Raw genomic sequence first — 19,816 nt, 5'->3', positions numbered from 1 at the left:
CTTTTAAAGTGTGACTTTTGAGCAACTGTATTGAGTCTGAGCGCCTGAGAACTCCCAGCCCTGGTGTAAGGAAGTGATTATTCTCAAGCAGCTTGTACCGGATGAGGAATACCAAATAACTCAGAGCCACTGCAATAAAGGAAACGCTCCAAATAGCCCCAGGACAAGAAACACATTCCTAAACTTTTTTTGAGGCTTTCACTGTTTGTTAGTTGAACCTTAATCTGAAAATGCCAACTTTTCAATATTATGTTCTCTTTCAATAATTATTCCCTTGAACTGTAGCTCCTAAAAACTAAGCAGGACAACCATAAAATTAGCAGCTAAAAGAAACTTACAGGTTGATTATGAAAGAAAACCTGATATTATTTGGCTTCAGCCTTGGTCCCTGGGAAAAGAAAGATGTCTGGGGATCCAAGATGCCAGAACTCAGTTCAAGTCAAAATATTGTATTGCAGTGCCTGAGGCAGGATTATGAAAAGGCTCTGGATAAGCCCTAGCTGCAGCAGTTAACCAAAATTTCATCCCAGAGCTTCAGAAAACGGGAGGGAAAAAAGGAAAAAATACTGAATTTAACGATAATGTTAGTCTTAATCTCTATTGGAAATATTATTAATAATATTAATCCAATTCTTGTTTTATTTTTAATGATCCCTTGCTGTCATCAGAGCATGTTTTTCTTTGTAGAAAATGTCATTCTAGAAAAAATACACTCATGTGACCACATATAAATAACACTTTATTTGGAGATTAGCCTCTCGTCAGAAGAAATCAACCATGAGAGGCCTCAGGACAAAGGCCTTCTGACTCATCTTCCTGATACCCTCCCATGGTCCACTGTCCATACAACATCCAGAATGATCTGGATTATTTGAATCCAGATTATAATTATCTGCATTATTCCGGCCACTTAAAGTTTAAGTCAGATCATATCCTTCCCCTGCTCAAAATCCTCCCATAGTTTCTCATCACATTTATTTTTCAATTTTTATTTATTTATTTTTTAATTAAAAAGAATTATTTGTTTTATTTATTTATTTTTGGCTGCGTTGGGCCTTTGTTGCTGCATGTGGCCTTTCTCTAGTTGCAGTGCACGGGTTTCTCATTGTCATGGCTTCTCTTGTTGTGGAGCACAGGCTCTAGGCGCAGGCTTTAGTAGTTGTGGCACGTGGGATCAGCAGCTGTGGCTCGTAGGCTCTAGAGTGCAGGCTCAGTAGTTGTGGTGCACAGGTTTAGCTGCTCCGCGGCATGTGGGATCTTCCCAGACCAGGGCTCGAACCCATGTCCCCTGAATTGGCAGGCGGATTCTTAACCACTGTGCCACCAGGGAAGCCCCTCTCCTCATATCTATAATAAAAGCAAAGTGCTAACTGCAGCTTACAAGGTCCTGGGGGACCTGGTTTCTGGATACCTATCAGGTATGATCTATTATGCTTTCTTGCCTTCACTCTATTCAGTCACATTGGCCTCTATCATTCACTGAAAGTGCCAAGAACAGTCCTGTCTTTGCCTTGTAAAGTCTCCCCTGAGCTATGTGTATGGCCTTCTCCCTCATCTCCTTCAGAGCTCTACTCAGAAAGGCACCTCCTTCAAGGGTCTTCTCTGACCGCTATATCTAAAATAGCACATTATCTATCTCTAGCATCTTACCAATTTTTCTTCCTATCACTACTTAAAATTATATTACATTATTACATTATTTCGTCTATTGTTTGTCTCTTCCACTAGAATGTCAGCTCCATGAGATCAGACCCGTCTGCTTTGGTCACTGTCACATTCCCAGCGCCAGAAATGTACCTGTGTCATGTGTTGCATGGTTGAATGAGAATAAATCTAACTAGAAATAACCCACTATTTATGTTCTAAGAAGCATCTGGATGAATGAAGACATATTTTGGAGGTAGGATTTAGTGACTGATTGGATATGTGGGGTGAAGGTGCGGGGTGCTATCAAGGATTCCCTGATTTTTGCCAGGAGCACACGGGTGGGTGGAGGTGTCATTTATGGGGAAGAGGAAGACCAAAGAAGCTGATTTGTAGGGAAGGTCAGTTCAGTTTTGGACATCTAAAGCTTGAGATGCCTGTGGGACAACCAAGTGGAGAAGTTAAGCAGGCAGTTGGATATGTAGGTCTGGAGTGAGATAAATTTTTTTATTGTTTGAATCTTTTTTGAGCTAGGTTTTCTTTAATTGACTCTAAAGGCACCCTATTGACATCTCTGTGGTCAAGCATAACTGACTCTATGATAGACTTGCTAAAGTAAAATCTGACACTTTACAGTGATAGTGCCTTTCTCTTCTCTAAGTGAAAAGGGAGCTTCCTGACAACCAAGAATGATGATAGAGAATGTCCACTTTTTGCGCAATTGGTCACTTCACTTAAGATCACAAGCTAATTCTTCAACAAAAAGCTTAAATCCTACTGAAGGTGTTCTGCAAGTGAGTAAATGGCTGTTTAACATTGTTGCAGAAGAGTCTCAAGTATGTGTACCTTGCATAGGAAATGAATTCTCTCTGCTGTTTCTTCTGGACACTTTATTCTAGGTTGCTGAATGGAATCCATATTCCACTTAAAATTTTTTGAGCATAGATTTGCTTGCTCCATTTGTAGAGTGTATTTATTTATTTTTTATTTTTTGGCCGTGCCACACAGCTTGCAGGATCTCAGTTCTCTGACTAGGGGCTGAACCCAGGCCACGGCAGTGAAAGTCCGGAATCCTAATCACTAGGCTACCAGGGAACTCCTTGTACAGTGCATTTAGCAGATAAACTGTGACTTCTGGACTTAGGTGTGTACATCTTATCCTGGGTAAAAGTGATTCCAGTTTAAAATCTCAAATGAATTCTGCCTTTTATAAGTACTCTAGTTTTTTCTGCAGTTTTTTTTTTTTTTTTTTGGCTCTATGCGGACCTCTCACTGTTGTGGCCTCTCCCGTTGCGGAGCACAGGCTCCGGACGCGCAGGCTCAGCGGCCATGGCTCACGGGCCCAGCTGCTCCGCGGCATGTGGGATCTTCCCGGACCGGGGCACGAACCCGTGTCCCCTGCATCAGCAGGCGGACTCTCAACCACTGCACCACCAGGGAAGCCCTTTTCTGCAGTTTTTGCTTCATAAATGCTAAATTCAATGAGGATCTAAAATTTCAATGTTATCTGAATCACTGGGAACCTCCTGAAGCATGGAATTTCTGATGTCATGGACACTGAGAGGGGACACGACCTCCCTGCAGTGATTTGGGCCAGTCTAACATAGTGCCAATATACAATCTTCAGCCCCTTAAACAGTAAATTCTTACCTATGACTATGGAATACAAGTTTGGTTCTCCCTCTTAAGGAACTTCACACACCAGCAAGTGGTTTGAGGAAGTGTTTTTATGCCAGAGATGAAGTGGGATGGTGGGAAGAGACTTTTAAGTCCCTGGAAGCATACCTAGTTTGCCTGAAAGATCCTAAACCTAACAAGTTGTCATTCAATATTTCAACCAGCAATTAGTCTATTATGTGTGTGTATGTGTACGTGTGTGCATGAAGGAAGAAGGATACATAGAACACATTAACTTTACTCTCCAGGAACTCATGGTCTAGTAAAATTACATATTTAGAAAAACAGAAGTAAAGACTGTGAGAATATATGATTAATTCTGCCTCAGGGAGTCTGGGAAGGCTTCACAGAGGTAGGAACATTTAATTGGGGTTTTGAAGGATGAATAGTTTACCAGGCAGATGAAGAACGTGAAAAGAACTAGGGTTGAAGTTAAATCGGTTCTCAGAAGAATGTTGGGTGGATGTTGGAGCATAGGATGCAGAGATTTGGACCATAATATGCAGGGATATGAGTGATAAGGCATCATACATACTCACATAACACATAATAAAGGTGTTAGCTTTAAAATCATTCCTAGGTTTCCTGGAATTTTTAATATAAACTCCAAGAAAGTCCAGAAGTTACTGGGCTACTTGTGAATTAAAATAAACCTTTTGGGAAAGTCTATTACTAAGAGACAGGCATGTCTAAAGCTGTCTTAAAAGCAAAAGTGGCGGTGGTGGTGGTGGTGCTATGAGTTGGGAGATTGGGAGACATGTGTACACCAATATGTATAAAATGGATAACTAATAAGAACCTGCTGTATAAAAAAATAAATAAAATTAAAAAAAAATTTTTAAAAGCAAAAGAATTTAAAAAAAAATTTATTTATTTTTGGCTGCGTTGGGTCTTCATTGCTGCACGCGGACTTTCTCTAGTTGCAGGGAGCGAGGGTTACTCTGCTGCGGTGCGCGGGCTCCTCATTGCGGTGGCTTCTCTTGTGGAGCATGGGCTCTAGGCGCACGGGCTTCAGTAGTTGTGGCACATGGGCTCAGTAGTTGTGGCTCTTGGGCTCTAGAGCGCAGGCTCAGTAGTTGTGGCACAGGGGCTTAGTTGCTCCGTGGCATGTGGGATCCTCCCGGAGCAGGGCTCGAACCCGTGTCCCCCGCATTGGCAGGCGATTCTTAACCACTGCGCCACCAGGGAAGTCCCAAAAGAATCATCTTTTGAAGACAGAAGAGATTCAACAGGCACCCCCTTCAGGTGAGTTTCTTCTTAGTTGTCTCTAAGTTGGAATATTTGGTTTGAGCACAATACCCACTTTCTTCTTGGCTACTATTCCTTTTTTTTTGGGGGGGGGCGTGCCATGCTGCATGAGAGACCTTAGTTCCCCCAACAGGGATCCAACCCCGAGCCCCCTGCAGTGGAAGGGTGGAGTCTTAACCACTGGACCACCAGGGAAGTCCCTTGGCTACTACTTTTGACAGGTGGAGACATACCTTAAGTCACTATCACTTGATCTGCGATACACATTCTTGGCCCTGCCTGTGTGTGACTTACGTAATACGTGAGTTCAGTAAGATTATATTTTTAAGACGTTTCCAGAATTTGATTTGTATTCTTGAGTTTTAATTATTCTGTCATGCAAATTCTGCTAACTTGACTAATTATAAAAAATTAAGTGTTTTCAGTCTTCCTTTGAGATTTTTGGATAGTGTTAATACAGATTCATCTAATTACATAGTGGAAAACAAATATTTAAACTCTGCAGAGTTCTTTTCGATATTTCACACTAGTCTTCGTTTCCCCAGTGCCTGGGCACACGCTAAACAGGCAAATAATCATTTGTTGACTAAAGAAGTACCTAAAAACTTGATTTTCTTCAAGATGTAATTGCAGGAAGCAGCAAATCCCAAAGCCCGAATAATCCAGTTTCCAGCCAAGGCGCTTGGGATTTCGAGTAGGTCTATTAAAGAACTTGACTGTTACCCTGCACAAAACCCCTAGCCGTGTTTAACAACAGAAAATTCCCCTAACCCACAACACAACAAACTGAGAAACCTTGTAAAGAAGATTCGCAGCATTTAGATATTCTATTTAGTACAAGGGCTAAAAAACCATGAACTTAAGTGAACTCTTGGTTGATCTAACACCCTTCCTAACTCCTAGTATGTTCAAAGAATCATGGTAGGTTTCAGGATCCTCAAATACAGCAAGCAATGCAAAACAATCTCTGTTCCTTAAAATACGCAAGTTACCTGCTTCTTCTGACGAAAAATTTCAGGAGAAAAGCAGGGAAGCAGAAGTCTTACTTGGAAAGCAACTCTTAAAAGAAAAGCAGCCCTAATCGTCAACGGCCTCAACCTGCCCGCCAGGGGTTGGGAAGCGCGGCAGCTGCAGCCGGGGAAACCTCAATGTCACCCGGTCGCGGGCGACTACGGCGGCCGGAGGAGCTGCCGCAGTCTGTGCACGCGCGCGGCCAGCCGCGGCGCCTCGCTCAGGCTACCGCGAGCCAGGCATCCCCCGGAGTCTGTGAGACAAGGCCGACACCTCAGGGTAGCCTCCCTTCTCGGGTTGGCACCACTAACCCGCGGGAAGCAGCCGGCTGTGCGCCTCCCCTCCCCCACTTCAAATCCGCAGGCGCACAGGGCACGGCCGCCTTCCGGGAGGTGCTACCACACCCCTGCCCGACGCCGCTGCTCCCGCCCGCTGCTGGCGGTGGGGGTGGGGATTGGGGTAAGCCGACCAGGAACCCTCGGAAAAGCTGCGGCGGACGAAGGGGCCCTTCTAGCCGCGCCTTCGAAACAGCGCTCCTTGTTCTCGATGGTCTCCGCGCGGCCGTCTTATAGAACGCCATTTCCGGTTCCCTTTAAAGGCCCCACGCTGTGCGGCGCAGCGCCTGCGAGGAAGGTATAAAAGGGAGCGAGCGGGCGGGACTGAGGAGGAAGGGGAAAAAAACTAGCGGTAGAGGGGGCGGGGGAGGTGCAAAGGGCGCGCTCGCGCGCCACGTGACCGGGACGCGCCGTTCTTCCGTCGGCCATTTTAGGTGGTCCGCGGCGGCGCCATTAAAGCGAGGAGGAGGCGAGAGCGGCCGCCGTTGCTTCTTATTCTTTTTTAGTGCGGCGGACGAGAGTGGGAGTGCGCGCCGCGCGAGAGTGGGAGGCAAGGGGGGCAGGCCGGGGAGAGGCGCAGGAGCCTTTGCAGCCACGCGCGCCTTCTCTGTCTTGTTGTGTGCTTCGCGCGGTAGAGCGGGCGCGCGGCAGCGGCGGGGATTACTTTGCTGCTAGTTTCGATTCGCGGCAGCGGCGGGTGTAGTCTCGGCGGCGGCGGAGGCAGTAGCACTATGTCGGAGGAGCAGTTTGGCGGGGACGGGGCGGCGGCGGCAGCAACAGCGGCGGTAGGCGGCTCGGCGGGCGAACAGGAGGGAGCCATGGTGGCGGCGGCGCAGGGGGCAGCGGCGGCGGCGGGAAGCGGAGCCGGGACCGGGGGCGGAACCGCGGCCGGAGGCACCGAAGGAGGCAGCGCCGAGTCGGAGGGGGCGAAGATCGATGCCAGTAAGAACGAGGAGGATGAAGGGTGAGTAAGGGGCGGCCCGGGATAGTCAGGCCCAACTATCCCCCCTCCCCCTCCTTCTCCCCCGCCATTAGGCCTCGTTCCCGCTCTCCCCCCGTGCTCCAGGCTCCCGTGCAGCCTCTTTGCAGTGTTATCCCCTTCTTTACGCCGGGCTCCCCCGGGCTTTCATTTCCTTCTTCCCTTGCCTGCTAATCGCCCCCTCCCCCATCACACACGTTTCCACCTTTAGCCGTCACCATGCTGCTCCCCGGCCCGCCCTTCTTCCCTCCCTCGCCTTGGGTCTCCTCCCACCGACTTGGCCGCCAGGATTTTTTCCCGCCTGTCGAGGGGTACCTTTTTTCTTTTCCCGCTGTCTTCTCTCTCCCCAGTTTTCTAAAGTCCTGGGCATAAAAACGCAGTCAGACACAAAAAGCCTTTATGCCTGGATAACTAAGGTTTATTTGGTGCTTCTCACTGCAGCATCCCTAGACGATGCCATTCTTTGTAAGCACATGCTTCGGGGAACGCGTAGGTTGTCCAGCTCTGCTCCTCCCGTCTTGGCTTCAGGCCGAATGTTTTTCAGTATTTTGAGTAAGTTTCGCCTCAGCCTTTTCGTTTTTCTACTGTACACCATCGCACAACGGCTTGCTTGCATAGTCCCCACTTTCCAGTCTACGGAACCAACTGGGCCTGGTGAAATTCCCGGAATCGCCTGTTGGTTCGTTGGTTTTGCTCCAAGGGCTTTCCTTAAGTTCCTTGTCGGCGGAGCCTACACTTGACTGGAGCTGTTCTACCTCCGGCTTGCTGACCGCCCTTCCCCCACCCCGCAGAGTTATTCTAACCGCGCACCTTTTTCGCGCCCTCAGCTATTGGGTTCCTCAACTGTTCGTACAGATAGTGTACTCTTACCTTAGTTTTTCTGTGCAATTTTCATTTTTTACAACCCACGCCGTGTCCAGAATCCTTTTTTTGGTCTCTCTTGATTTCTGCTTCCCGCTCTCACCCACTTGAGTTACAGGAGGCCCACCAGCCTTCTCTCATAAAATGAACAAATTCTGTAATGTGCTATGGCTTTTATTCTTTCTGCAGGTTTTTAAGTAGTAATTTGTTTCCTCCGATTGGAATACGTTGTATATGTTATTTAAAGCTGCATAAAATTTTTTAGAACGCAGCATTTGGGAGCCGGGAACAGAATATAGGAGTTAGCAGGAGGGACTAAATCAGGGGTTCTTGGTTGGGTTTTCTTATTCCCGTTACTGATCGCTGATGTTGGGTTAACGCTTCCTTTACTTTTTGTAATTGGGGTGTGTGTGTGTGTAATTTTTTTCGCTGTAACAAGGAGAAAGGTGTTGGCTGGAAGGTAAAAGCAATAAAATGTCGCTTTAACTCAATATTGGAAAACATTCTCTTTATTAGGAAAAAGCACAAGCTTTGGAGGGGGGAGAGATAAGCCCTTTGGAATATAGGATTTAATATTCTCAGCCTAGGCAGACTCTTGTCGGGCTGTTTGCTGATTGTGCTGGCTTTGGGAGAGTGGAGGTGGGATGGGAAACGAGCTTTTCTTAATTTATCTGGAATTATATATAGCATAGTTTAAGAAAGGGATATGTTAAATATTTGGAAACTTAAGCCTTTTAACGTTTTGGTTTTTTTTCTGAATTCTGTTCTTTGGACAGAGGCACCCAAATGATTGTGTAACTTACTGTTTGGGGCGGGCTTTCTGTTCTGATTTTTCAAGTCACAAAGCAGCTGCCTTTGTAGTTATCTACTGTTGAACCGAAGTGTAAATGAATTAAAGTTTTAACCCTAACAATGTCAAAAACTAAAACTAGAATTTTGATTGGTTGCTGTACCGGTTGTTAATTCCCTAGCCATTCAAACTCCTCCCCACGACACTCTGAAGCAGCGACGGCACAGCGGGAAGAATGGTAAAACTTTTAAATTTTATTTCTGTAATATAAAGGTTTCAATAGTCATAACATGTGGAGGCTGTGTATTGGTTAGTTGCCCATTGATCCCCAGGAAATTCTAGACTTTAGTACAGTAGGATATTTTGTACCTGGGATATAAAACCTTTTTAGGCATCATGTGTGATCTTTGGGCAAAATTGATGCCATTACATGGTTTTTGGTCTGTGGTAATGCATGTAATTGTGGTTTGGCCAATTAAAGCTTAATATAATTAGTAATGATATTTTTATATTTGGGCAAGAAAGTATTTAATTTTAAATTTGATTTGTTTTAAGACAAAAAAATTTTTCGTGTAATTCTAAGTTTAATGTTTTACCTGAAGGTTATCTGCTACAATAAAGTGTTGTGTGTTTAAAATGTATTGCATGTTATACTGAAATATTCTGGAAATGTCAGTAGTAAAACAATTTTTAAAGTAGTGATGTATATGCAAAAATGACTTTTTTAATCACCAACCATATTTGTAAATAGAACTTTAATAAGAATTGCACATGTACTATTAAAGGCGTGCTGATGTGGCTTTCCACTACGGCTTAAATCAGATTTTTAGATTTTCAGTGTGATTTGGTTGGAATGTTAATTACAGTTGGTTGGTTGACGTGTATTCACAATTGCATGACTTTTTGAAAGGCTGGTAGATTGAGTATTGTTCTTTTTATCCCTCCTCTTCCCCTAAATGTCAGTATTTCTGCCTTCAGGATTATGTTTGAGTTTTCCAGGAATTTGTATCTACCACCACTGGAGTTTAGAGGGCCAGTAACTTGCAGATAGTTGACTTAACATCTGTACAAACAACATTCTAAGAGCCCAGTTGGGACAGTATTTACATTTTACAGGAGGTTATTATTTTCTTTAACTGAAATCTGTCCAGTTTTATATTGGAGATAAAGTGTGACATACAGAATAAAAGTTGATGGGTGTTTTTTCTTTTTTTGGCCGCGCCACTCGGGATCTTCCCCGAGATCAGGGATTGAACCCGTGCCCCCTGTATTGGGAGCGTGGAGTCTTAACCACTGGACTGCCAGGGAAGTCCCCAGAATAAAAGTTTTTTGATGGAAATTATTCTGTTTGGTCCTGTGATAGTTCAATTTCACTGCTAGGTAATAGTGGCAAACTAAATAAGAATAAATTATAACTGTACTTGACTTCATTACTCCATTACATATTTCAAATATGTAAGCAATTTTCAGTAATTTGAAAGGATCATAAACTTATGTTTAAAGGTCGTTGCTTTGACGCTTGCAGAAATTATATGTGGTCTGTTAGTTAATACTATAACTTTGCAAGTTTTTTGACCTCTTAGGAAAAATGGACAATTAAATATTTATAGTTAATGAACATTTTAGATTATGAGGTTTACTTTGAGTTTACATTTAACAAATATTTTCATTTTTAAAGTTTAATATTTGACCTTTAAAATAATGTACCCCCGCGTGCCACAACAAAAGTTCCCGCATGCCGCAGCTAAGACCCGGTGCAGCCAAATAAATAAATAAATACTTAAAAAAAATTACTCTCTGGTCAGTTAGCCTCATCCTTTACACATATTCTTGTTTTTCTTTCTGAACAAAAAGCCCTCAAGACTTAATCTGTTTGGTGTCTGCACTTGCCACCCTATCTGTTCTCTGTCTCCCAGTTTGAGGGAAATTGGGCAGAAGTTTCATAATAGTGGTGAGGGTAAGACTGGTTACTAGATATAAAATCTAAATTTAATTTCTTAAACACATTTCTTTGTGCGTATCATTTTACAATTCTAACTTGAGACTGAAGTGAATTACAATTTCATCCTAAAACTATTTTAAAAATCAATTTGTTGCAGACTTAAGTGGTTTTTTTTTTTTTAATACAAGAATTATTTTGAGGAGGACATGCTTGTTACACCTCTAGTGGAGTAAAGTGTTTCCACAATTTACTATGGACCTTTTGAGTAATTATTCACTTCCATAGTAAAATGCCTTCCTGAGTTCACCTCATTATAATTTTTCATCCCTAGTTTTTACTTAAAAGCAGTTGCAGTGAGATTTCCCATTTTGGTGTGAACTCATTGTGTCCTCTATAGGGCTATGATCCTTTCAGTGTGTAGGTACTTTAAAATTAGTGTCTGGCAAAATATGCATGCTATGTATAGCAAGCTACCTGGAGACAGTTTTTACTTTCTCATGATTATTGGGGAACTGTAATGTAGTAGCTTGCAATTTTTCAAGGTAGGTACATTGACTTGCCTGCATTGGGTTAGGTCAGAAGCAGAATAATCCCGTTCATTTATGAGCCAAAGTACAGCAATACTTTTCTAATAACAGGACTGTTGATCTAGTTCTGTAACCATTAGTGTATAAACTCAAGTGTGATTCTTCCTGTTTGAGGATTTTGTGAATTAATTGTGCTGTAGGTTGTCTCCTGTCTAAATTTTAAGAAATGGGTTTACCTCACTTTGTTGTTTTAAATATTTGAGATTATAATCTATACCCTAGTGCTTTTGGGGCATCTTGAACATTGTTTGCTTCGTAGAAGAGCAGTTACTTTTAGATAAAGCAGTCTTAGGCCAAATTTACGGACCTTTGATTCCTAAGTTGGATTTACTGTAAAGTTGAGACCCTGAGTACATGGGTCTGAATTTTAGCATTCTTGGGAATCTTTGACAAGTTTCCTGGGTTAATTTTAGTAATGGATGCCCCCAGATTTGAGATGATTAACACCTAAGGAAGAAGTACTAAATTCTTTTCATTTCAAATTCTTAGTTATCATGAAGGATACTAAAAATCACCTGACCTTTTGGGTTTGGAATTGGAGAATATCATTGAAGTTTTTGAGTGCTGCTTTTTGAGATAAATACACTTGTGGCCCCTTCTATAAATTAAGTGTATACTTACTGTGTATTTTTTTTTTAAACATTGCTTGGGTATTGTCATCTGTAAGGGTGCACTTAATAATATAAGAAGGTTTTGAATCTGCTATTGTGTGTGATTCATGGCCAACATGGAGAATGATTAGTTTTAGCTTGAAAGCATTTAAAAAGTAATAGAATAATAACTTTTTCCCTATTCCAATTAAACCTGTGCACCTCGAGTGTGTGCAGATTCACAAATGGAGTGAAACAACTTTAGTTCTGCTTCAACGTTTTAGTAGATAGGGCACTGAACTGGATGCTGGAAGCGTGGGATCTGTTTCTGTTACTTCACTTCCAACAGTGTGGTCTCAGGTAATATAACATGTTCGTTACTTGGTTTGCTGATTTGTGTGTTGGAAACAATGCTCACCACAGGAAGATTGACTACATAGCCTGCTTTCATAGCTTGTGTGTATTTATCCTGTGCCTTAATAGTTGATACTGCCAGTGGTTTACTCCTGTGGAGTAAAGGTAAGCATGTTTTAGTTTTTGGAGTATTAAATATTGTACATTGGAGCTAGACATTTAAGACTGTTTGGGGGTGGAGTGGGGAGCCACGTATTATTACTAGCAGTGTTTGGCCAATAATCAAGGTGGTAGTTTTTAAGTATTGGGTCCTATTCTGTAAGCTCCTGCTTATCTAGACTTGAAACTACCATAAAGTCCAAACAGCCAGGAAACTCAACTCTAGTTTCCCTACCCCAAGTCTTGTGAGAAAGATAGATGAAAAACTATCAGCTAATATGCTCAAAAATTAACCAATAATGTCATGGAATGAATCTTACATAATTTCCCCCTTATATTATTAAAAAGTAATGTGATTTTAAAGCATTGCAAGATTCTGAAATTCCATCAAGAAAGGTAAAAACCATTTTCTGAGTTTAGTGTCGATATTTAAATTGGTTTCTAATTAAAAAAACTTTATAGAATTGTGAATGTGTAGTAATCTCAGTTAACCAGAACCTTAACCTCTAGGTTAAGGAAACCCCATTCCTTAACCTCTAGGTAGAGGAGAGTTTACCTTATAAAGCTGATTGAGAGTTTATTTTAAAAGTAAAAATACAAGATGTCATTCCTGCCTGGGAATGAAATGAAGAAAAGGGGAGATTTGGGGTTAAACTTTTGAAGTTTATTCAAAAACCGTCATGTTTAATTTATTAGCTGTTATGTTTCAACTCACTTATCTTTTTTAGTCATTTAAGTTCATTCAGAGTATGAAGAAATGAGATCTAATATATTACCTAGAGGAATTAATCTTTTTAATTGACTTGTTAAAAGTTTGTCAAACTGTTTCCAAGAGTATTTTTTATACAGATTCTAAAATGATAACCATGTGATACTACCTAGTTGCAAAAAAGTAAACCCCTCCCCATTTTAGGTTAACTACTGACTTAATTTTAAACTAAATCTATATTTTATAAGGAAAATAAATACTCATTTCTTATCTATTGGTGAGATTTCACTATACTTAATGTCATTTTAGGATTGTAAAGGAATAATTTTAAGGATAAAATACCAGAAGTTTTATTTAAATAAGGATTAGTGGTATGCTTGAGTAACATTACTCTAAAAGGTGACGGTGATTGGCCAGTTATGTTGTGTACTTGAAATGTATATCAGATCGACATGCTGTTGTAGTTTTTAAACTGTCAGAATTTGTTATGAAACCACATATGGAAGGCCATGAGTTGTTAGGAAGTGTTTAAAAGCTACAGAATCCTTTTTTTCCCTTCCCAAAATTGGGAAAAAGTGTAATGATGTCTTTATCATTTACCTTGAATAGGGTAGTAGGGTCAAGTGTCTTTATATAAAAAATACTTACTGTTGAGTAGAGTGTTAAACCTAGAGACCTCAGTAGTAGTGAGAGTAAAGTTCTCAGATGGGAAAAAACAGTATTAGAGCAAGTTTCCACCAGCCAGCACTGCTCCATATATATTGCTGTTTCTATTTTGAAATTATTCCTTACTGAAGTTACTGGCATTTATATAGAGTACAGACAAGTCATCAGTGTGATTTTGGAACTACGTTTTATTTAAGAGCTTAGAAAACCTAATTTCCAGTCTGTAGTTTTTACATGGGATATTTAAAATTTCTGGGTTAAGTCTTTAGCATTAAAACTAATCCTAGGATCCATTTATATAAAACTCATCCTGGCCTTTTCCCTTTAATGTTGGAAACTTCATACAGCTCATGCAGATTAAAAAAAAATTTAAGCCATTGAGTAAGTGAAAAAACTGCTTTATTTAGATTGTGCTCTATCCCTACTAAATAGTAATTTATTTCTATTGAGCACTTGGGATGTGTCAGACCATGTTCTGTGCCATTTAAATCCTCACTGCAGATAGAGGTAAGCTCTTAGTTCTGGAGGAAGGATTTAAACCCCAAGCAGTTTGGCTTACTGCCTCTAAATGTACTTCCTCTCGAAGAGAATGTCCCACAAAGCAACCTAAATTCTCATTTGGAGAGTTATCTGCACTGAGTTGTATAACTTTGTGCCTGTCATTTAATATTATAGTATGGTATAATGTCAGTATCTATAAGGCAAGAATATTTCAATTGTTGAGTAGGTGTTTTAAGTTGAATACTATATTGCCTTTGGGGTACTAAATAACTTTACAGATAGGATTAAGAAATTAAACTTCGTTGATACTGTAGGTAAAGCCCTACACTTTAATTGGGATTATTGATTCACTTACAAGTAAGGATCAAATTTTAAGCTTGTATTGCAGTATTAGGGGCCCATTTCTGCTACTTGAACAAGTCCTGTGCTGTAGTTTTAACTTGCGGTGCTCAGGATTTTTCTGAAGTTCCAGCTCTCCTTCATTGTAAAGTGTTTTGCACATCTCTGCAGGGGTGAAAGCAACTTGAAAGTCAGTCTTTGTGTTCAAGGCAGCAAAGGTAATCTGGACAGACACTAGGTATTGTGTTTTAAGCAAGATACAGTAATATAAAATACAGAAAGTTTAAATTGATACCATCTGATACATACCATCCTGTAATTTGAGGCAGAGCATGTCAGAATGCTGATGTTCTGGAGAGGCTAAAATAAGTCCCCATTTATCCAGAATTAAGATAACAGTCTTTTTATTTGTTACACATGTATATTTTGGTGTGTCTACTGAGTAAAAATGGGGTGAATTTATTTAATATGCTAGATTTAGTATTGGTACAGTATGTGTTCATTGTAGTATATCCACCTGTCTGGTTAGGTTATCAGTTGTGCAGCACCCTTCCTTATTAGAGCAGAAGAAAACGAGTGCTTTTGGGCTGCCAAAACGTAATGAATTTGTCTCAAAAAAGAGCTAGTTAGGCTCTTGCTCAGAGGCTGTTTACTTTTACTTTACCCCAAATTTGAAAAGTTTGAGTGCCGGCTAACTTCCTAAAAAATAGAAGGGGGAGAAGCATTTTAGAATAGCAGCTGCTGATTAATCTGGCAAAAATGAAAACTAGAACTTGTTAAAAGAGCTAAGAAATAAGATGGACTTAGTGTATTAATAAATAGTTCTCTAAGTTCAGAAGACCCTACGGGCATGCAGCATAGTGTGTTAGTGGTGACAGACTCAATGTTAAATCATGATTACTCTATTTGATTAGGAAGGCAGAAGAGTGTGTGTGATATGCCATAGGAAAAAAAAAATCATTCCAAGTAATTGAAGGCTAAAAACAATTGGGGAGAGAGATTAGGAAAGCAGGCAATGCTTGAAGGAAGGTAGACTGTTTGGCTTCTCATTCTCTAAAGGTGCTGGATAGCTGAAGTTTTACTACATATTTTGCTCTAATTTTTTGAGAAACAGTAATCATTCTACAGATGTATAAATTATAGTTGACTAGGACATTTAATATTCTGGATAAATGGGATTTGATTGTTTAAGAAGGATAGCCTCTTCGGTGACCTTTTTTAACTCTAAGGTAGACACGTTTAACAACTTCTTTACTCAAGACTATTAAACGTGGAAAGTTTCTTTAGAGAACACTTAACTGGGCCAGTTGATGAATTAGTATGCTTGTCTAGTATTTAAGAAAACTGACTCCCAATGTTGAGAAAAAGTTTGGGGTTTGTGAATTAAAGAACTTGCCTCATTCTTGATTCATTTCTTTGTAATTATTTTTTGTTAATTTTAAATTGAGGACACCACTCAATATAAATATCGCCTTGGTTAAATAAAATCAAAACTAGTTCTGTCTCTGAGGAACAGACCGGACAGACACAGAATTTTCTTGCCTTTCAATTTTAGGTTTTTTTTTAAAAGACTTTTATTATTCTCTTCAGCTTGAAATAATTTCAGACTGTTAAATTATCGATGGAAAGTTTCTGTAATAATCACAGAAGTGGTAATTTAATAGTTAAATTTCAATTTAATTGAAGTTTCTATCTAGAACTTTCCATGAATAGCTGAGCAAGAGGTCATTACCTTGAAGTCCGTTTCTTTCTCATCCTTAAAAAGACAGCAGTGTTCTCTTCACCTTGAAAGAGTAAATGTTGGTAATGTACTTTCATCTATGAAGGAAGTGCTCTGGATCTTTAGGTTAAAAATAAAGGTGCTTAAGGCAATTTAACTTGGACTGGATATTATTTCACTGGATATGAAAGAAAATGTAATTGAGAAAATACCTCAACTTTTTTTCCCCATGGAATTGGCAGTAACATTAATAATACCTGTACAACATTGTGGGTGTTTTGTTATGCTCATTTGATTATAAAATATAAAAAGAGTTAATAAAAGTTTCTTGAAGCATGGAAATTTTATTAGCAGAAGTCCTGAATGTAAAGCATATAAATAGCCCAGCTCTAGAATACAGGTACAAGTTGAAAACCTAACCTAAATGGGAAGCACACTATATGCCTAAAAATAAGCATATTTTTGTGCTAACTTTATTAGAAGTAAGAACAAGTCTGATAAAATAGATCAGTAACACCTCAGTTAATCTGGCATCTTTAGGTTAAGCAGAAGCAAGATCTTATTCTAGGGATAGACTTTGTCCTCTTGTTGCAAGAATTGGCTTTAGTGGCGATATCCTAAAAAGCCCACAAGATGGAGATGTTCCTGCTTTCATTTCTTTTCAGAGCTGGAAGTTAGCACCACACCCCCATCGCCACCCCTCCCCCTGACCCACTGCAGTTGCAAAGATAGAAGTCATTGACCAAGCATGATTTTATTCCGATGGTGAAATTGATTTTTAGCCCTCACATAACAAATTCTGACAGTTTATCCTTAAAATAACAATCTCTAGTCCTGTCTCTTTAAAGGTTAGGAGGGAGGTATATGTTAGCTCTTTTGTGGGAGTGGGTAAAGGGGGCAGATGTAAAAGGGATCACAGAGCTGCCAGATCTGAGCTTTATGGCCTTTTGCTGTAATAAAAGTAAGATTTCACTTTAAAATTTTTTTGGGGGGGATGCATTTTTGGTTTTAAAGTGTCTTGGTGGTTTCCACTTACCACCTGTCACTTTTAGCGTTTTAAAGGTTTAAATATTTTATTGCTGGTTAACTGAGGTTCTACTGGAAATAAATCATCTAGGTTAATTAGTGGATTGTGCTTCAGTGGGTAATTTTTTTGTTCATTAAATTGCTTACGTGATTACTTTTGTCTTTATTAAGGATTCTTAGCACATCGAAAAACTTGGTTTACAGCTTAATTGTGAGACTTTCCCATTTTATGTGCTAAGAGTTTTGTTAATGAGAGAACAGTTAAAGAAAGGAGCTTCAGCATAGACACATGCTAGTTACTGTGATTAATGGGGACCTCATAGCCTTTTTATAAGTTTAATAAAGATTTGGAAGAGAAATTTCAAGGTGAAATTCTGTTTTGCTGTTACCAGTATTTAACTTGTAATTTAAGAAAGACAGTGTATACTATTTTTACTTTGGGGATACATTTCTCTTTTTGGCAAGTCAAAAGACTTAATCTGCTGCTTGCTCCCTATTTTGTAATTATGCAGGCGCAGTAGTGACAAACAAAACTTTCCATAACTGTAATAGGGTGTTCTTGATATGTGGTTATGTAGGAAGAGTGACATTTTAATACACTGCCCAGTAAATTAGTGCAGTTTTGGGGAAGGTATTATTGATGTGGATACTTAAGGCAAAATTTAAAAATTTTTTTTAGCATTTTAATATTGCTTTTTGTCTTTACAGGAAAATGTTTATAGGAGGCCTTAGCTGGGACACTACAAAGAAAGATCTGAAGGACTACTTCTCCAAATTTGGTGAAGTCGTAGACTGCACTCTGAAGTTAGATCCTATCACAGGGCGATCAAGGGGTTTTGGCTTTGTGCTATTTAAAGAATCGGAGAGTGTAGATAAGGTAGTGTGCCATGTGTTCTAATCAGTTAATAATATAAAATATGTGAATAGTTTGATACAATTAATCTGCCTATTTGTGATTTCCCCTTTTGCAGTCATACAAAGGAAGAGATAACAGCTCTTGCCAATACGTTTTATGAAAAGAGTCAGATTCAAGAATTTTTTACTGAAAACTTGCTGTGTGCCAGGCTCTACTGTATTAAAATTAATTTTAAAAACCTTAAAGATGCCTAATTAGAAGGATATGCTGTGATAAGTTCACAGAAATACAGATTTTGAAATTTGCTAGGCAAGAAACTTCTGACTGAATTATTTTACATTTTAGTCTTTAGGCTACAGGGAAGTAGCAATCGTGCTTATATTGCTGATAGTTAAAGGCATGGTGGTTGTCTAGTAATTGATTAACTCCTCATTTTTACTGACCTTTTAGGTTTAAACATTGGTATATATTAGCTGATATCACATCACCACAATTGACAGTTTAATTGTGAGCTGGTCAACATATGCCTGGCATTAGCTATAGTTATTTAACTATAATTATTTTTAAGTAAGTTAATAATCTCTGAACTTTAGTTAAGATATATATCTTTCAAATGAAAAATTTCAATTTCCTTAGGTCATGGATCAGAAAGAACATAAATTGAATGGGAAGGTGATTGATCCTAAGAGGGCCAAAGCCATGAAAACAAAAGAGCCTGTTAAAAAAATTTTTGTTGGTGGCCTTTCTCCAGATACACCTGAAGAGAAAATAAGGGAGTACTTTGGTGGTTTTGGTGAGGTATGTGATAATATTTTGACCTAGTTTTTGTTAAAATTAGTGTGAATATAATTGTCACATTATAGGTTTTCACTGGGTTTTCCGAAGTTGTTTTGAAGTTTAGACAGATTATGGGATTTGTTTTGAAATAAGGACAGTATAAATACATTATTAGCAGGTCTTTGAAAGTTAGATGATTGCATTTTCTAGTTTATTGAACTATTGTATGCATAGCATCCTTGGGCATACCATACACAAAGATGAAGTAGACATTTTCTTATTGTGGAATTTACTGGATTAATAGAAAGCTATAAACAAGAGGAGGAAATTCAGGTTGGATTACCTGAGATGTAGAAGAAAATGGTTCAGTTGACAATAGGGAAGAAATAAACTAACAGTAGGGTGTAATGTCTTCTCAATTTAAGCACATGTATATGTGCAAATTTTATGAGACTAATTATAGACTTAGATTCCTTTTATGAATTAATGATTTAAAGCTAGGTTGAGAAATTTGTGGCTTTTGGACCCAGATACAGCCTGAAGACATCCTTGGTTTGATTCAAGCAGAACATATTGCATGTTTAGTTGTTAATATTTAGGAATTGAGATGTTTCCCACAAAAATCTTTAGTTTTTCTTCAGTATTTGTAAGAGCAGGTGACCTTGGAACTTCCTTCTTGCCTGGCAACAGCCACCTAAGATGGAGTAGCAACTTCCACCTTCGGTTGCTCATACGTTCTCCAGTTTTCAGTGATCCTCACCATTCCCCATTTTCTCCCAAACACAGTCAGTTTTATTCTGTTTTTCTTAAAATTGACTGTTTCCTTCTGCTTGTGCTTGGTGGGTGGGTGGGCATTTGAGTTTGTGACCCTTGAATTAGGTAGCAAGTGTCAATACCCTATGAACCTTTTTTTTATAAACAGGTTTAACAACTTTTTAGGTGGAGTGCACATTCTAATTCAAAGACTTTTTAAAAGATTAAAATAGAATAGAGCTTGAGGGCCAAATGCATGTTTTCTTTGTGCATTTTTCCCACTTACAAACTA

The 19,816-nt window shown here is 39.6% G+C and overlaps 1 protein-coding gene across 6 annotated transcripts in view; it reads left to right on the top strand.

The window, feature by feature from the left end:
• Positions 1-6,351: 6,351 nt before the first annotated feature.
• Positions 6,352-19,816, top strand: part of HNRNPD (heterogeneous nuclear ribonucleoprotein D) — a 17,150-nt gene continuing 3,685 nt past the window's right edge. For 2 of the 6 annotated variants that reach the window (XM_081250790.1, XM_081250791.1), the window contains exons 1-4: positions 6,355-6,879; positions 8,727-8,783; positions 17,847-18,015; positions 18,631-18,792. In XM_081250790.1, the coding sequence (XP_081106916.1) occupies positions 6,647-6,879; positions 8,727-8,783; positions 17,847-18,015; positions 18,631-18,792 (621 nt within the window). In that variant the 5' untranslated portion in view covers positions 6,355-6,646. Of the gene's footprint in view, positions 6,880-8,726; positions 8,784-17,846; positions 18,016-18,630; positions 18,793-19,816 lie in introns of all 6 variants that reach the window. The other 4 variants (XM_081250788.1, XM_081250787.1, XM_081250789.1 and 1 more) reach the window with 4 other exon arrangements.

The sequence above is a fragment of the Mesoplodon bidens genome, assembly GCF_964165515.1.
Source record: "Mesoplodon bidens genome assembly, chromosome: 1".
NCBI classification, from domain to species: domain Eukaryota; kingdom Metazoa; phylum Chordata; class Mammalia; order Artiodactyla; family Ziphiidae; genus Mesoplodon; species Mesoplodon bidens.
Note: the sequence above shows the minus strand (reverse complement) of the source record. Positions and strands in the feature narration are given on the sequence as shown.